This window comes from Meriones unguiculatus, chromosome 1, assembly GCF_030254825.1.
Source record: "Meriones unguiculatus strain TT.TT164.6M chromosome 1, Bangor_MerUng_6.1, whole genome shotgun sequence".
Lineage (NCBI taxonomy): Eukaryota > Metazoa > Chordata > Mammalia > Rodentia > Muridae > Meriones > Meriones unguiculatus.
The window spans coordinates 114,926,716-114,946,051 of record NC_083349.1 but is presented as its reverse complement, the minus strand read 5'-3'; the positions used below and the strand labels follow the sequence as shown (position 1 = coordinate 114,946,051).

Below are 19,336 nucleotides of genomic sequence, written 5' to 3'. Positions count from 1 at the left end.
AAGCATATAGAAACCAGTTCAGACAGACATGTTCAGGAGGGCGAAGGTTCTATCCTTGCCAATGCCCTCTTGAGAAGGCAGACAACTAGAGCCCAGCTTTGCCCCTTGCTGTCAACACATCTGAATCTTAACAGTCCCTACCTGAGGGTGATTTTCATCAGCTTTTGTAGCCAAAATGCAGAAATCACCACAGGTGGTGATGGAAATGAGACTCTTCACATATTTGACGAATTTCTCATTGTTTTTTGTGTCCCAGAAGACAACACAGTACTCAGGACGATCAGGCCTGGTATATGCATAAACCACAGTGTTGGAACAATAGCCCCACTGGGGATGGAGAAAGGAAAGAAATAGACGTGGGAAGGAAACAAAAAGGAAGGTAGACTAGTTAGTTTGGGAAAGAAAATTCACATTATTTATTTTACTTTCAAAATACTATTAACAGTTACAGTATCAGGGCTGAAAAATAGACCCTTTCTTACTATCAAAATATCTTAAAGTGATAATAAAAAATACTTTTAAAAAAAGGTAGACTATTCAGTTTGGGAAAGAAAATTCACATTATTTATTTTTACTTTCAAAACAGTGTAGCAGTTGTATCAGGGCTGAAAAAAGATTCTTTCTCACTATCAAAAAAGTCTAAAAGTGATAATAAAAAAACACTTTTAAAAGAATGTTCTACACAAATAAGCTTAGCTTGTCAAACTTTCCTTAATTTGAAACGTTAAGCTTCAGTAGTAAAAATTTTCAGGAGTTAATCCCTACTTTGGGAATGGCCCAGAAAATGATCAACTGCTATCAAGAGTTTGAAATCCAGGTCTCCAAGACAATATTCAAAATAGATACTTTGTCGTTTTCCTGTCCATGTTATTATACAGAATGTTTCTATTTTCCTTTCTCCATGGTTTATCAAAAACAAATACACAGACGTGCTCCCCCCAAACTTCCTAAGAAATAATCATGTTCAGATCCTGTTCAGAAATACTCATGCTCGCTGCATGTCTAAACCACTGCAAACAGAGAGTGTACACTCAGCTGCCCCTCTGCTAGTGTGCTAGGACATTCCTATGGAGTCCTGAATGCCTTCTGCTCATCATCAACACTATGTGTACATTATCATTAAAGTTTAGTCATGTAGGCTGTCACCACTTACTAGCATCAACTTTGCCTTTAAAAGGCTTGAGATTTACAAAAAAAGTTGTAAAGATAAAAAGTTCCCAAACATCCCTCCTCCATTCTTTGTCCTTAGCATCACTAGACTCCACACTCTTCTTTAGCATTGCCCTACTGTCCTTTGAAACCCCAGAATCTCAGGGTGGCTACATTGTTCCGCTGTCATGTCTCCTTGGGCTCCTTTGGGCTATGACGGTTTCTCAGTACCCTGTATTTGAAAAGTATAAATCAGTGCCCTCAGTGTGGGTCTGTCTGGTATTTTTCTCACACTTACATAGTTACTGGTTTGTAGGAAAACCACCACTGAAGTGAAGTGCTCCTCTCATGTCATATGAAGGGTCTCCACATGACATCACTGAGGATGTTAACCCTCCTCCCACAGCCAGAGTGGGGCTTGCCAGCTTTGCCACTGAAAAGCTCCCTTCTTTTTCCCTTCCTAAGCTGAAGGATGGGAGACTCCGCCTCCTAGAGAGGCAGTATGTAATTAGCAATGCTCTGTAAGAAAAATCAATTTCTTTTCTTCCATTTATTTTACTAAAATGATGCATATACATCAATATCAACTCAGAGGCTCTGTGGTAACTTGGGCTGTAATAAAAAGCTACTTTGCTCCTTTTTATTCCTCACACACACTGGCTACAGTGCTGCTCTGGCCATTGTAAGCTGTAGAGGGCTGTCTACTGTGTCCTCATCCTTTTATGTCAGAACACTTTCTTGTTGCCTCGCACTATAAGGTGCTCCATGCATATCTTGCATTTTATCTACCCTAGTTCTAGAACCAGCCATTTCTCCAAGGTGTTTCAACCTTTAAAAATTAAATATATAAGATCAGGTCTTCCTCCCCCTCTGCTCTCCTGCTGTGCTATGTGTGCTGTGTGTGTGTGCCATGTGTGCTGTGTTGTGTGTTATGTGCCGTATTGTGTGTGTGCTGTGTGTGATCCGTATTGCTGTGTTGTACGTGCTGTATTGTGTGTGTGTGCTGTGTGTGATCTGTGTGTGCTGCGTTGTGTGCTGTATTGTGTATGTGCTGTGTATATTGTGTTGTATGTTGTATGTACTGTGTTGTGTGTGCTGTGTGCATGTGTTGTGTGTGTATGCTGTATGTGCTGTGTGTGCATGCTGTGTGTGTTGTGCACGCCATGTTGTGTGTGCTGTGCTGTGCCATGATCAAACCCCAGGGCCTCAAGCACAAGCTCTACCTCTAAGCCACATTCTGATGACCTCTGAGCCTTTCTTAGGCTTTTGAACAGACTCTCAGTACATGTGCCAGCTTGCCCTCAAAATCACAACACTTCTGCCTTCATCTCCCATGAGATGATGTTATAAGCATGAGCCACTATGCCTTAACTGCATATTTTTCATAAAAAATAGGTTATCCTAAGCTTGTTTTACATGGTGTATTGTTTATCTCATTTTCTTCTTCTGATCCACTCTGCCCTTCTCTACCAATCTCTACACCTGGGGGGTGATTTCTGTGAACCCCATCACATGGGTGATTTGCTATATGGTTCCTTTGGGGTATGTCCATTAGAAGACACCAAGAAGAGGAAGAAAATGAGCGTTTATTCCCCAATCTCTGCCTGGCAGCAGTGGCCCTGGCTCATGGGTTCTAGGAGCATTGCTCCCCTGCCTGGCTCCTTGAGCCCAGGACTGGTGACATGATCTGGCTTCTGCTAAGCCCTGGTGCCTGTTTTATCTCTGCACGTCCCTTTCATCTCAGTCATACCTGGAATAAGCCCTTCTATTACTCCTGTGAGTGCACCATCTGTTTCCAGAGAGATCTCCACTCATAAACCCATTTTAATCACACATGGTATTTAAGAAAAGGTTGCCATTTACTGATGTTAAGAGCTTCATGCACAAAAAGCCTCCATTTTACTGGCTTCTTTCTTTAGAAAGCTGCAACAGGTTTAGTTAAAAAAAACTGTCTTATAATTGTTCTTACTACCTTATAATCAGGTCGAATATTTGCAAAATATATAAAGGAGTCAACAGCTAAAGCAATCTTCAGTCCACCTCCTTCCCAAGACAGTGAGCACATCTGCTTTCCTGGAACTTTCAAAGTACCTAGATGCTGGGGGAGGGGAGAGATGAAATGTAAAGTATTATAATGAACATATAAGACTCAAATGTGTCAATATCACCCCAGAAATTTCTAAAAGTTAAATTTATTAATAACATCACTAAGAAGGATACTATATATTTATAAAAACATACCTTACATTTTAGCATCTATCATTTGTGACTCATTATTAAGACAGCTTTTTTACGGGGCTGGAGAGATGGATCAGTGGTTAAGAGTACTGTCTGCTCTTCCAAAAGTCCTGAGTTCAATTCCCAGCAACCACATGGTGGCTCACAACCATCTATACTGGGATCTGATGCCCTCTTCTAGCATTCAGGTGTACATGCAACTAGAGCACTCATGTATGTAAAATAAATAAATAGTATTAAAAAAGGACAGGTTTTTTTGTTTTGCTTTGTTTTGTTTTGTTTTGTTTTAAAAATAAATGATTATGCCAAATGTGGTGGTGTATACCTTTAATCCTAGCACTCAGAAAGCATGGACAGGTGAATTTAATTTCTGTTTGAGACCAGCCTGGTCTGGTTCCAAGATAGCCAGGGCTACATAGTGAAACCCTTTCTCAAAGCAAAAAAAAAAAAAAATTTTGATCACTCAGCAATTAATTAAAACTATGAGAAATTTAGGACAGGCAGACATATGTTTAATATCCAAAGATATTTAAAGTATTATGCTGAAACCTAGAAATATAAACATAAAGTAAGGACATTACACTAAAATATTAATCAGTCAGTGATTTAAAAAGAGGCTTTTATTTGGGTCACAGAGAAAATATCCTAAATAGCTATGTCACGGCAATTTCATATGTCAAATACTTAGATTTCTAAACTTACAGATTATAAAATGGTAAGTATAGTAAAAACTTATAAGACACTATTCAGACACACACTTGCTACCTGGAGACTGCTGCTCAAATGTCCCTCGGAGACAGTGTGGCCAGCTGGACTTTCTGTTCATTTTCCCTGCTTATGCTGTGCCTGCTCTAAATGGGAAGATAAGTCTTAAATGTATTTACCTCACCAAATGGTGTGTAAAACTGCACAATGTTGACATCCTTGTCCTGAGTGACTACTTTCTGGGAGCCTGCCACAGCTAGCACACTGCCAATGTGGTTCCATTGGATACCAACCACATACATGCCCGTATCGATCAAAATCGGGTCTAGTCAAAAGAAAAAAAAAAAGAACAACAACAAATGTGGTAACTGTGGTCACAACTTAACCCAGGGAACTTTACAGTCTTAAGAATAATTTTTAAACTTCTCCAACTTAAAAACAAAAACAAAGAAACATAACTTACTTTGGTCATTCTCGTGTCTCATTATTTGGCATCGTCCATTGTCAAAGCAAATTGCCAGGCATGGGCAATCGGGCTCCACGTAACCTTCTGTACCATGGTACCAGTGAATCCCAGCGATACTGATCGCTCCAGTGACATTCACCAAGCAATTCAGTTTCATTTTCATCTAGGTAGAAGTGGTCAGCTTAGGCTTAGTAACTGCACTTTAAAATTGGCAATTTAATCTGCACAAGTATTGAAGGAAGAACAATGAAAGTGAGACTTGAAATCTGGGTACAAATGCAAACTTCATGACTTACTGGTTCTCCAAACCTAGATAAATTACTCCCCTGACTTATCCTCTTTCCTCAAGTATAAAATAAGGACAAAAACACAAACAGGTGAGTGTGGTGCTGTATGTTTGTTATTCCAGCACTCCAGGGATTGAGGCAGGAAGATCTTGGGTTTGAGGCCAGCCTGGGCTACACAGCAAGTACAAGGTCAGTCTCAGTAATACAGGGAGACCTAATCTCAAAGCATAAATTAAAAAACAAACAAAAAAACTACACTCACACTCAGAGTTTTCAACAAGACTCAAATGACATTACAAAATCATAGGTTCAAAGGCAGTCTGGGCTATGTAGTGAGATTATGTCTAAAAAAAAGAAAGCTGTTGGTGTTCTGTTCAGGAAGTTGTCTCCTGTGCCAATGAGTTCCAGGCTCTTCCCCTCTTTTTCTTCTAACAAATTTAGTGTGTCTGGTTTTATATTGAGGTCTTTGATCCACTCAGACTTTAGTTTTGTGCATGGTAATAAGCATGGATTTATTTGCATTTTTCTGCATGTAGCCATCCAGTTAGACCAGCACCATTTGTTGAAGATGCTATCTTTTTTCCATTGTATGGTTTGGGAGAAAACAGGAAACAAGTTATGAGCCTGCCACAGAGGGTCTATGAAAGGCTCTGCCCTGCAAACTATCAAAGCAGATGCTGAGACTTATAGCCAACCTTTGGGCAGAATGCAGAGAATCTTATAAAAGAAGTAGGAAATAGTAAGATCTGGAGAGGACAGGAACTACTCAAGGAGAGCAACAGAACCAAAAAATCTGAGAACAGGGCTCTTCCCTGAGACTGATACTCCAACCAAGTACCATGCATGGAGATAACCCAGAACACCTGCATAGATGTAGCCCATGGCAGTTCAGTGTCCAACTGTGTTCCATAGTAATGGGAAGAGGGACTGTCTCTGACATGAACTGATTGGCCTGCTCGTTGATCACCTTTCCCTGAGGGGGGAGCAGCCTTACCAGGCCACAGAGGAAGACAATGCAGCCACTCCTAATGAGACCTAACAGACTAGGATCAGAAGGAAGGAAAAGAAGACCTCCCCTACCAATGGACTTGGGGAGGGGCATGAGTGGAAAAGGGGGAGGAAGGAAAGGATTGGGAGGGGAGGAGAGAGGGAACTACAGTGTGGATACAAAGTTAATAAAGTGTAATTAATAAAAAAAAAATTTTAAAAATCATAAAAAAAGAAAGCAAGATAGGAAATGAGGGAGGAAGGAAATAAGGGAGGGAAAGAAAACAAAGGAAAGGAGAGAAAATCTTAGTAATTTTACTTCCACCAGGAAGTGGACTATGAGATGTAATTTTTCCTACAAACAAGAATGACCTATCAATAGAAAGAAATCTATCATAGCTACATCTCTCAAAGCCAGAACTTTCTCCAGATCATGCTGCCTAAGCTTACTGTCTGTTTCCTTTCCAGTTGCTGTGAATAAAATACCCTGACAAAGGCAATTTGATGGGACTCGTTTTAGCTCATAGTTCAAGGGTACAGTCCATCACTGCAGGAAAGTAAAAGCAACAGGATCTCTAAGCATTACAGTCAGGAAGCAGAGAGGGATGGACGCTAGCACAGGGAATGGTCCCACCCAAAGTTCTTCCTGTATCAATAAGCATGATGAACCACTCAGAGGCTGACCTTCATCTAGACAATCCCTCTCAGCTATGTCCTGAGGTTTGTCTCCTAGGTGACTGGAGATCCTGCCAGGTTGACAACCAACATTAACTTTCATTCTTCCTCTATTTTACCTTCTTTCTAGAAACTGATTCTTCTCCCATACATATTAAATTGGTTAGCATTCTTTTCACAAACAAGCTCTAGCTGCTAAAAATCTATCTTGGGTATCCTGCATAAAAGCTTTGATTCAGGCACCAGAAGAAGTAAAAAGAAACTTCCACAGGTATTACCCTTCTCATCATCCTTCAGCTTCAAAGCACTGTCATCTTCTCCCATCCAGCAACAGAAAATCAAGGCTAAAAGCTGCACTCTGCTACATTAATTCACCTTTTTAAAAAAGCTAAACTTGGGCTGGAAATATAGCTGAGTAGAATGGTTGCTTCATATTCAAGAATCCCTGCCTTAGATCCAACTCTAGCAAAGGAATGAGCATGGTGGAGGTTCTTCCTGTATAACCTAGAATTCTCAAGAGCTAAGAACAGGAGAATCCAAAATTCAGCTATGCAGTGAGTTCCAGCCAACTCTATATAAAACCCTCTCTCAAAACAACAAGTACACACACACACAAACACACACATGCGCGCACCACCTTGGTTACTATCCTATTTCTGTGAAAAGACACCATGACCATGGTAACTCTTTTTTTTTTTTTTTTTTTTTTTTAGACAGGATGTCTCTGTGTAGCCCTGTCTGTCCTGGAACTAGCTCTGTTCAAGGCTAGCCTTGAACTCAAAAAGTTCCACTTGCCTCTGCCTCCCAAGTGCTAAGATTAAAGGCATATGCCACCACCACCTGGCTCTAAGGTAACTCTTAAAAAAATAAAGATTTAATTGGAAGCTTTTTGTAGTTTTAAAATTTTAAAGTCCATGATCATCAAGGGAGGAAACAGATGGGCATGGCACTTGAGTGGTAACTGAGAGCTTTATATCCTGAACCCCAGGGGACAAAGAGAGAGAGAAAGAGACAGAGACAGAGAGACTACTAGGCCTGGCATGGAGTTTTGAAATCTCAAAGCCCACCCCAATAACACACCTCTTCCAACCAGGCTACTTCCTAATTCTTCCCAAACAGTTCTATTCCCTAGTGACTAAGCATTCAAATATATGAGACTACGGGAACCATTCTGATTCAAAGTACCACATCCCACCCCCAAGAAAAATTATGATCTGTCTTTTAACGTTTAAAACTATTTAGATGATTGGAAACTAAAATTAAAATTAAAATGAATTGAAGACAAATCCTATAAATTACTGTGACTATCATAATATAAATGACATCTATTATAATCATAGAAAATTATGACTAATAAAATAGTGAATATATACTTACTATAAAATTTCCTTGATTATCATAAATATGTATTTCTCCATTTGCCATTCCAAAAAGTAAGATTTTACTATCTGCAGACCAGGTTACATGGCACAGCTGTATTCCCTTCAGGTCTTTTCCCCAAATCCGATTCCCTAAAACAAAGCAGAGGCAGTTATTACCAGCTCAGAGCTGTGATCCTCCAACAACTGCTTTTGAAACTTGATTTCCCTAATGCTTTCTCATATTCCTCATACCATTCATGCAATCATTCAATTTGCTTGGTCAATAAATATTTATTAGCACTTAGATAAGCTAAATAACACTGAGACCTTTTAAATAGCAGCTATTTCAAACTGTCTCCTGTCTCTTCTACACTCCAAGGCAGGGAGGTTCTCACTTCCAATTATGAGATGAGTCATCTACTCTAGAAAAAATATAAGCTCTCTCAAAAGCCATTCTCCCTCGGCCTGCATACTCAGACATTCAGAACATAAGAGAAGACACGCTGACCCCTCCTGCTGTGTCAGAACAACGGAAAAGGCAGCTCCCCAGATGAGCTCCTCTATATCCCACCCTTCCATCCATGCCTAAGGTCAACCCTTCCCAACTCTACAAACACCTCCCTCGAGATTACCCTCATTTCTCTTTCCCTTTAAACTCTTCTCTCCAAGTCCTTGCTTACAAATTTTTGAATATACATCAAACGCTTAGCTCCCTTGAATAAAAACAAAACAAAAAGGCCCTTCCCTCAACCTAACGCTCCTCTCCAGCACTTCCCTATTCCTACCATTCCCTCCCAGCCACACTTTCAACTTACACACTACTGAACAGATGCCATCCCTCAAGGGACCCAGGCTACCTTCTGCCCCACAACTCCATTAAAATGTCCTGTGTGGAGGCCATGCCTACCTGTTGCTAAAGCCAGCTGACAAGGGGTCTTCTCCTACTCTTTTCCTGTCTTTTTGGAACACATGGTCCTTCTTAATAGTCCTTACTTCCATAGGCCTTAGGGAATCCTTTGTCTCTAAGACTTCTGCTTTCAATGTCTTTTGTGAAATTCCTTTTTTTTTTTTCTCCTCCAAAGCTCTTCCTTAGCCCTAAGACATGCTATTCATTAACCAATCTCTACCTGTGGCTAATGCCTCATCTCTCTCTCTCTCTCTCTCACACACACACACACACACAAGTACACCTCCTCCTCTAGGAAGCCCTCTTTGATCTCTCCCCATCTACATTTGGAGGCATTTCTACATGTTCTCGTATGTCCCCTGTTGGAGCACTCATCTCATAATCACTCATCACTGATCAATGACTGCCTATATACCTATGATCACTTTTGATGTGGTCAGGGTTGGTTTTTGAGGTGTGATATTGATTCCTAAACTATTGCTATCAAGGCTCTCAATATTGGGTGACAGCAATCAACCCAATGAATGAATATATGAAAATGCTTTCCAGCAATTTCTATAAAAACATTTTTATATTAAAACCAAGATGTAGACTCACAGAAGCCTCATCTGTGTACTATAATTTGAAAGAAAAGTATATTTTAGGCTACAAATAATGACAATGGCATGTTCTGTTCAACTAAAAATACAGATTTTTATAATTTTATACTTTTGAAACTAAAGTGTACATTTCTTTACAATCTAACCAATAAGACCAATTAGATAAAGGACATATTTAAAATAATACTGAGAAATTAATTCACCTGTTTTCAGTACCACCGTAGGAAAGACAAACAACAGATTTGTCTTGAAAAGGTAAGAGGTTAGAACCACGAGGTGGTTCCTAATGTTACCAAATCATGTAGCAGGTTTTTTTTCCTCAGTGTCTATTTTCAATCAGAATGATAATAACTTAAACCTTCAAAGGTAATCAGTAAATCTTGGTCTCTGGCCCAGGCCCAGTGGACCCAGTGAGTGCATTACCGTCCACCGAGCCCACGATCACAGCTCCATCCTCATACACTATGCAGATCTTCTGTCCGTCAGCATTCCAGCTCATGCTTCGAACCACGGACTTGTTGCGATTGTTGATCATCTCCTCATACCAAGAGCCTGTGTTCACAAGTTTGAAAACTACAGTCAAAACCTTCACATTTATAGGCCAGGTGGTGGTGGTACACCCCTTCAATCCCAGCACCCTGGAGACAGAAGCAGAAGGATCTCTGAGGTAAAGGCCGGCCTGGACTATAGGACTAGTTCCAGGACAGCCAAGGCTATCTTGAAAAACAAAAACAAAAAAGAAAGAAAGAAAAAAAAAAAACTTTTACATTTATTACCTAGCACTTAAGGGTTGATATTTTCTGCGCACTATCGTGCATACCATTAATCCCAGTTCGTGGAGACTGAAACTGGAGGATCATAAGTTTGAGGCCAGGTTGGGTTACATATGGTAAGAACTTGTCCAAAAGAGAGAGAGAGAGAAAGTTGCTGACTTCTAAAAGTGCACTGCTAGAAAATGACTGTAAAGTGTTCCATACCCTAAGGCATTTAACTTTGAAGCCTTCAAATCCACCATAAACACAAGTTTGATTAGGTATTATTCCTAATTGCTTCAAGATTATCATAGAAAACACAACAAATATTCCTCTCTCCTATTTCTCTCTTCTTGTCAATTAAGAAACCGGAATTCCATTTGCTTTTTCAGGGCAGAAATAGATGATTGTTCTGAAAGTTCAACTTTTCCCATTGAGCGGCCACTTCAGAGAGTGAGGAAAAGCATGACAATGACAATGTATGCATACATACCTATGATGAATAACTGTTACATTCATTATGATTAGAAATACAAGCATATTGCATTAAAGCATGTAGAATAGTAGTTACAACTCAGCCTGTCTTTGAATTTTTTAATTAAATATTTCCTTTTTTACATTAATTACATTTTTTATTCACCTTGCATTGCAGCTACAGCCCCCTCCCTCATTTCCTCCCAGTCCCACCTTCCCTCCCTCATCTCCTCTCATGCCCCTTTCCAAGTCCACCAATAGGGGAGGTCCTCCTCCCCTCCATCTGACCCTAGCTTATCAGGTCTCATCAGGACTGGCTGCAATGCCCTCCTCTGTGTCCTGGCAAGGCTGCTCCTCCCTTAGGGGGGTAGTCAAAGAGCCAGCCACTGAGTTCATGTCAGAGACAGTCCCTCTTTACATGGCTTTAGAGCCATAGCCCAGCAGGTAAAAGTGCCTGTCCCCCAGGCAGCGGCCCAGTGCTCCATCCCTGGAACTCACATGGCAGGAGAGAAACGGCTTTCAGACATTCTTCTTCATCACTGTAACACTGGGCACACACAATACACAGAGGCACTCAGACTTTAGACATAAAGTCCAGGTGCAACATGGCATTTCTGTAATGGAGAATTTATCATGGGGAGGCTGGAGAGATGGCCAGCCTCCATGCAAGGTAGCTCCCAACCCCTATAACTCCAACTCCAGAGGGATCTCAGACCTCTGGCTTCCTCCAGCACCTATACTCACAGGCACAGACTCCCACCAGATGGGTACACACATACCCATAATTAAAAATAAATCTTAAAAAAATAATCTGAAAATAGGGTATCTGGAATCTTTTTACAACTGAACATATTTAGCTAAGCCTTCCCCAGCCTTAAAAAAAATATGTATTCTGAGTCATTTTTTCTAGAGATAGAGATGCATCTAAGATAATCCTCTTCCTCTCCTCTCCCCCAACTCCACCCCCCCCACCACCAATTCTCTCAGAGACAAGAGGCACAAGCTGTGAGTCATTCATCAGCAATGAGATGGACTGAATCCACAAAAGAAAATGAAGCTAACTGGCCTAGTACAGGAAATACAATAAAGGAAGTCTTGCCTTTGACTTTTTCATAAATGTTTTTTATCTAATATTAACCCCAGCTGACCACACAGGGATCAATTCTTAATGGAAATCTTGGGGGAAGAATTATTTTATATGGAAACTATTCTAACTGTCTCCGTTCATTGTGGTAACGTCAACAGTCACCTGATTCACTTTCCTAACTCTGGGTCGCAGATCAAAGAACAGGATGAAGTCTTCTTGCTGGTTACAAGTCTATGTCGGAGATGTTATTTCCCCATCCAGACACTGTGCTCAGACTCTGGTTTGCGAAAGATCAAAGCAGCTCTCCAGACCCGGCGAGATGGCTCATGGGGTAAAGGTGGATGCTGTCAAGCCTGACAGCCTTAGCGCAATCCTGGGCACCACATGTCGAAGAGAAGCAACTCTCACAAATTGTCCTCTGGCCTCCACATGTGTAGCACATGTACATATACACACATGGTAAAGAACTTTAGAGCAGCTCTCACATGCTAGAGAGCTGACTCAGTGGATAAGAGGACTTGCTGCTTTTGCAGAGGACCAGAGCTCAGTTCCCAGCATCCCCATCAGGTAACTCACAAGAGCCAATAGCTGCAGCCTTGGTGGATCTGACACCCTCTTCTGACCTCCAAGGGTACCCACCCATGTATGTGTGAGCACACATACACACACATACACATAAATTTTTTTAAGCTGCTCTCCTGCAACAGAACCAAAATATCTGGGCACAGGTGTCTTTTCTGAGACTGATCCTCTAACCAAGGACCATTCATGTAGATAACCTAGAACTCCTGCACGATGTAGCTCATGGCAGCTCAGTATCCAAGTGGGTTCCCTAGTAATGGGAACAGGAACTCAGTGGCTGGCTCTTTGATCACCTCCTCCTGAGGGGGGAGCAGCCTTACCAGGCAACAGAAGAAGACAGTGCAGACAGTCCTGATGAGATCTGACAGGCTAGGGTCAGATGGAAGGGGAGGAGGACCTCCCTATCAGTGGACTTGAAGAGCAGAATAGGAGGAGATGAGGGAGGGAGGGAGTGTAGGATTGGGAGAGGATGAAGGAGGGGGCTACAGCTGAGATACAAAGTGAATAAACTATAATTAATAAAAAAGTAAATAAATTTTTAAAATGTAAAAAAAATTCTGTAACACTTTTAATGTAAACTTTTATGTTTTAAGTTAACATTCATATACATAGAACATTTGGACTAATACTGGACTAATAAATACAGACTTATTAGTAATGTTTTATACTTAGTTTTATATTAGTTTTTTTATAATGTTTTATATTAGTAATGTTTCCTACTTAGATATATTAAAAAAAAGAAAGCTTCTCTCCTAATATACCTTTATACAACATCCAAACAATAATAAGCCCATTTTGATCACTGGTTGTCAACTTCTGATACTGTTCATTCCATGTTACAACTTGAACAGCACCTAGAACGTTAAAAAAAAAAAAAAATTAAGAAACTCTAAAATGACTATAATCATTTCAAATGTGTATTGTTATGTAAATGAACATCAAGAGGATGTTAAAATCAATACAGTTTGTACAGTCAGTCTTAAATAATAAAATTAAAATATAAAAAATATTTATGGGATGCAGTTACTGATATTACTAATTATATGCAACAATGCAAAACACTCTTTCATATGTACCCCTGTCTCACACCTTCAGAGCTCCCTCTCACAACCAGCCAACAGCACTGCCATAGAGCTAACGTGGAACAGATAAAAGCATGATTACCAAACTGACCTGACTCACGAAGATAAAATGTCCAAAGGATGCCAAGTTGTCCTTTGGGGTGTTTTGATTGTTTTTGGTTGGCATGACCCATGATTTATTTTTTCTTTCTATGCCACCTTCCATTCTGTTCCACACTCTTGAGTACATCTTAAGCTTCTAGGTTCTATGAATGACTGATTTCATCTTACCTCTAAATACTTAAGTGTGTATTCCATAATGATATTCTCTTTACATTTCATATTACAAATAAGAAATTAACACTGATGAACTATCATCTAGTACAGTCCGTTCAAATATCATCAACTGTCAGAGCACTGTTATAAACAGGTACTTGTTTTTCTCACTCTCAGACCCCACCTAAGATCTTTCAGTTAATATATCCTTTCAGTCTCCTTTAACTTGAAATCATAGAACAGATCCTTTAAGAGGATAATATTTATTAAAAATTCCACAGGAAGATAACATAAGTTTGCAATGTATAAATTAACAGCCAGCTTTTTTTTTCCAAATTTACCAAAGTTGATATTTAATTTTTGGATAAGTATTGGATTATTCCACATATGAATTATGGCTCAATAAAATGATTACTTTCAACACTATTATTATTTAAATAAAAGTATTTAATAACATTTCTTTGACATTTCTACATTAAGTAGATGATGACGTAAATGTCCAAACACTGTTCAAACATGACAAATTAAAAAGTTAAATGTAGCTGGGCAGCGGTGGTGCATGCCTTTAATTCTGCACTTGGGAGGCAGAGGCAGGGGGATCTCCTTGAATTCCAGGCCAGCCTTGTCTACAAAGTGAATTCCAGGACAGCAAAGGCTACACAGAGAAACCCAAAAAACAAACAAACAAAAAAAGCTGAATGACTCACCACTATGACCTTCAAGATTCTGGTTCATGGAAAGGTTACTAGGGGCTGCTAGACCCCTCAATTTTGAGTCATCTAAAGAAAATAAACAAAGAAAAGACTATGATTAAATATATAAATGATTACAAGATTTTGATGTATTGAATTATGAGAAGAGTGTATATCTTTGAGATATTTTTTAAAGTATTCTTTATTCTTTATTCTAAACTATACAGATACCTTATAAGACCTTATTCTACCTTATTCTAGCAAAACAAAGCAAAGTGCATGAAGACCATTAGTTCAGTGTATTAAATATACAACCACTGTTTCTGAATATTCTCATAAGAGATCATAAGTAGAAATGTCTAGGGACATGAATTAAAATCTGTCCAAACTTACAAGGGACTAAATATATAAGATTTTAGAATCTAGTTTTTACTATGTTTCCTAGAATGCCAAGCTCACTAGAGTATTTACTCATTCATTCAACAAATAGTTACTAAATATATACACTGTGTCTAGGTACCATGAGAGGTTCACACTACAAAATAAACAAAACAAGATAAAACAAAATAGACATGACCTGGATGTTTTTGTTTTGGGTTGTGTTTTGTTTTGTTTTGTTTTTTTGGTTGTTGTTGTTGCTTATTTAATAGCCAAAACCCCTTCAGAAAGCTTGTATTCCGTGGGAATGGGAAGATCAGACAATATATAAACATAATTATTTTAAACTGGGAAAGTGGAGGCAAAATAAGAAACAATAACAGAGTGGCGGTAATGAGACTAAAGCAGCCACCGGGGAAGCTTTCTAAAGAAATAATATCTTAACTGAGATGACAGGTATGGCAAAAAGAGGCAAGAATGAGTGTTCTTACAAGATGGCAAGTGCAGAGCCTACACACATCAGGAACCAAAGGAGGGCGTGTGCAGACAACAAGGGGACATGACCTTACATGGAGCTGCAGCGAAAGCCACAAGAAAAGCCATGATGTCTTTGGAAAAAAAAGTTACAAAAAATTTACATTTTATAGTTACTTAGAAAATGTGTTAGACATAAAAAAACAGAGCACATAAAACACTTCCTTTAAATTTATAAATGTTATGATAGTCTTAGGGATTTGTGAAGATGGAAATGATAAAACTCAATCCCTGGGGACTAGAGAGATGGCTGAGTAGTTAAGAGCACTGCCTGCTCTTCCAGAGAACCCAGGCTCAATTCCCAGCACCCACACAACAGCTCATAACTGTCTGTAACCCAAGTTCCAGGAGGTATGACACTCTCACACAGACATACATGCAGACAAAACACAAAGGCACATAAAATAAAAAATAAAGCTTTTTTTTTTAATACACTATGAAAAATCCTCTTTACTCTGAATGCTGTCAGAGAAGAATCCCTTAAGCATTCTCTGAAACCACTAATTCTAGTTATCTGGTTGCTGTCTCAGGAACTTTTTCAGTATATACACAGACCCTGATGTGACAGCACACCTTTAATCCCAGCACTCAGGAGGCGGAGGCAGGTGGATGTCTGCATTCAAGGCCAGCTTGGTCTACAGAGTAAGCTCCAGGACACTCAGGGCTACACAGAGAATCCCCTTCTCAAAAAATGCTCCCCAAAAGTTCTCAAATACATATGTGCATGCATGCATGGGTTCATTCATGCCTCTGTGTGTGTGGGGGGGGGGGGGTATAATAATTTTGAAAAGGCCAAGTAGAAAAAAAAGCAAGCTGGCATAGTAACAAAAATCTGATAATACTGATATATCTTACCAAAAGCACATTACCAGTAGTAACTGCCAGATCTAAAAGGCCTGATGAAGAATATGCCAACAAAGAAAGGATTTAGGATCTGAGAAGATGGCTCACTCAGTAAATCATTTGCTGGACCTGAGTTCAAATGCCCAGAACCCATACAAAACCTAGGTATCAGAGCATATACCTGTAATCTCAGATATGATGAGATGGGAAGCAGACAGATGGGTCCCTGGAAGTTTCTAGGCAACTAGCCTACCCTACAGGCTAATGGTAGACTCTCTCTCTAAACCAGTTAAAGTAGGGGCTAGACAGATGGCTCAGTGTTTAAGATCACTTGCTCTTGAAGAGAACCAGTGATCAGTCCTCCGCACCTAAAAAAGCGATCTATAACTATAGTTCCAAAGGATCTTATGCCCTCTTCTGGCCTCCACAGGCACTACATGCACGTGACACAAAAGGCAAAACACAACATACATATAAAAATAAGACTTTTTTTTTTTTTAATTAAAACTTCAGCTGGGTGTGGTGGTGCAAGCCTGCAATCCCAGCACTCGGAGAGGCAGAGGCAGGTGGATCTCTGTGAGTTCAAGGCCAGCCTGGTCTACAAAGTGAGTCCAGGACAGCCAAGGCTACACAGAGAAACCCTGTCTCAAAAAAAACAAAAATCAAAAAGAAAAACTAAAATAAAGTAAAATTTTCATAATAAAAATTCCATGAGTAGGTCTCACTGAATAAATTACACTAGCCACTTTTTTCAACCAATTTTACATAGCTGTACAGGCAATGATCACTTACCTGTCTGTGTCTCTAATCTCAAAACTTTCAGTAATCCATCTTCACCACCACATGCTATGAACCCTTGGTCCTTGTTCCAGGATATACATTTCAGCTTCACATTATTGGGAACAGCAATCTGTAACAAGAACCACGAAGCTTTTCACTAAGGAGTTGGAAGATCGCCATACAGGAGATAGGAAACTGACATCTGCCCAGGACCCTACTCTAACTTGTGGCCCATGCTGACAGTCCCAACACTTGGGAGACTGAGGCAGGAGGATCTCAACTTGGAAGCTGGTCTGGGCTACACAGCAATAGCCTGTCTCAAAAATAAATAAATAAATAAATAAATATAAAACAAACAAACAACAACAAAGCAAGAAGGAGGGAGAAAGAAAAAGTAACGCCCTGCAGAAAAATGAGCTATTATGAAAGTGGCGGAGGTCCCCTTAAATGTCCCAAGCTCTAGCATTCTGTAATGTAGTACACATAAAGGAAGGAAAGTGATTGCCAAGGAAGCCAGAGAGATTAAAAATCACCTCGTGGATTCTTTAAAATGAGGGGGCTGAGATATAAATCCGTATCACTGCTCTTACTCCCTCTCCCCACACAACACTTAAGTTTCTTTCCTCTTGTAGGGCAGCCCGTGATCACTTATCAACACCTGGATCAACAAGTGGCCGAGGAAAGACCCAGCAGCGCTTAGGTCTGTCACTCAAAAGAGTCTAAGCAGGACAGGAATGTGGAAGGGTCCTGTCCTGAGAAAAAGCTGCTGCCTCAATCACGCACTGCCGGGGCTCAGAGACCCGCGGGAGGAGAGAGGTGACAGGGAGACTGGAAAAGCTGCTGGGACCGCCTCTGCAGCCCGGGAGGATGAGGGCACAGGCGGGCTGCAGGAATGGGGGCGGCGCGACGGCGGTGCCCGGGGAAACTCACTTTCTTGCTCAGGTAGAAGAACATCGTGGGAACTCAAAGAAGACGACCCGCAGCGCTCAAGGGCCGCAATATATAAACGGGTTCTACACCTCCATTCGCGAGCACCTTTGGATCAGAGAAGCTCCCGTCGCCTGGCAACCACCGCCGCCCAGGCGCATCCGGGGCGCCGAGAGAACTTCCGGTGTGGCCCTGGTCGTAGTGCGCCTGCGCGGGCGATGGGGGCTGCTGTGGAATTGGTGTAGGTTAAAGCGGGTTTTAACCCGCCATTGGTCCTGTACCCTTGGCTCCCAGCCTTTCTGCTCTCGGTTAGCGACTGCCCGTGTGTGCCCCCAGCGCCCTCCCTTCATCCCCGCCGCTAGGCTACATCGCCACGTCACACTGGGACAGGCGTGCTTCAGGTGTCAGTATGAGCTAAAGAATGGAACCCCTTTCAGAAAGGTCTCAAGAATTCTGTGTTGTATATCTAACCCCTCCACCTCACCCACCCACCCCCGAACAACATCCTTGAAAGGAACAGTCATTTGTTGCATTTGGTAGGCTGGCACCATCGAACAAATAAATGGCAGTGCAGATGGGCTTTTAGAAGACTGCCTTCTTTGGGGGAACTGCAGAACCCTCTGAAGCAATTGGGAGTAGGTGCCATTTATTATTTTGCTTTGAAATCGGCCTTAGGGTTCCTATTGCTGTGACAAAACACCGTGACCAAAAAGCAAGTTGGGGAGGAAAGGGTTTGTTTCCCTTACACTTCCATATTGCTGTTCATCATCTAAGAAAGTCAAGACAGGAACTCAAACAGGGCAGGAACCTGGGGGCAAGAGCTGAGGCCATGGAAAGGTGCTGCTTACTGGCTTGCTGTCAGTGGCTTGCTCAGCATGCTTTCTTACAGAACACAGTACCACCAGCCCAGGTGGTCCCTCCCCAGTAAATAACTAGTCGGATAACTTTAGTCTGTACACCAAGCTGACATAAGACTAGGCAGCACAGAATCCTTAAAACACCGTAAGGATTACCTCAAGGGTCCTTATAAAAGAAGTATGCATGACCTTTGCTTCATTAAAGCTACAACTACATTTGGAGCAAACCCTCCCATTTAAAAATGTTTGGGCTGTTAGGCTTTTTCTGTCCAGAGAACGGTTTTTCTATATTTTTCTTAAGTTTTTACACATCTTCCCTCATGACGTGTGTATGTATGTGTGTGGGAGCACATGTGGAGATCGCATCATGTGCCGTCTTCTGTAACTCTCCATCTCATTTTCTGAGGCAGGATCTCTCAATCAACCTGGAACTTAGAATTTGGGCTGGCCCAGCCAGTAAACTATAGGATGACTTGCTCCCCACTCCCAACCCTGGGGTTACAGGTGCATCACGGGAAACCAGTCTTCTAGAGGTGGTGGGGATCCAAACACTGGTTCTCATGTTTGCAACAAGTGTCTTATCCCCTATTGCTAAGCCATTCAGAGTCTTTCCCTACCCCAAGCACACAACCTTTGAATCCTTTGACCTCAGTCTATTGTCTCGGCACTCCTAGAAGAGTCCTGGGTATTTTTACTTTCAGTATGGAGGTTCCTCAAAA

General features: G+C 40.9%; 1 protein-coding gene across 2 annotated transcripts in view; it reads right to left on the bottom strand.

Moving 5' to 3' along the window:
* The window catches only part of Wdr35 (WD repeat domain 35), a 62,938-nt gene extending 44,995 nt beyond the window's left edge, over window positions 1-17,943 (bottom strand). For both annotated transcript variants that reach the window (XM_060365752.1, XM_060365763.1), the window contains exons 1-10: window positions 17,764-17,943; window positions 16,846-16,963; window positions 14,314-14,385; window positions 13,031-13,123; window positions 9,798-9,926; window positions 7,885-8,018; window positions 4,556-4,721; window positions 4,272-4,417; window positions 3,122-3,247; window positions 142-327 (exon numbers count right to left, since the gene is read on the bottom strand). In XM_060365752.1, coding sequence (XP_060221735.1) covers window positions 142-327; window positions 3,122-3,247; window positions 4,272-4,417; window positions 4,556-4,721; window positions 7,885-8,018; window positions 9,798-9,926; window positions 13,031-13,123; window positions 14,314-14,385; window positions 16,846-16,963; window positions 17,764-17,787 — 1,194 coding nt within the window. In that variant the 5' untranslated portion in view covers window positions 17,788-17,943. The remainder of the gene's footprint in view (window positions 1-141; window positions 328-3,121; window positions 3,248-4,271; window positions 4,418-4,555; window positions 4,722-7,884; window positions 8,019-9,797; window positions 9,927-13,030; window positions 13,124-14,313; window positions 14,386-16,845; window positions 16,964-17,763) is intronic.
* Between the last annotated feature and the right edge of the window lie 1,393 nt (window positions 17,944-19,336).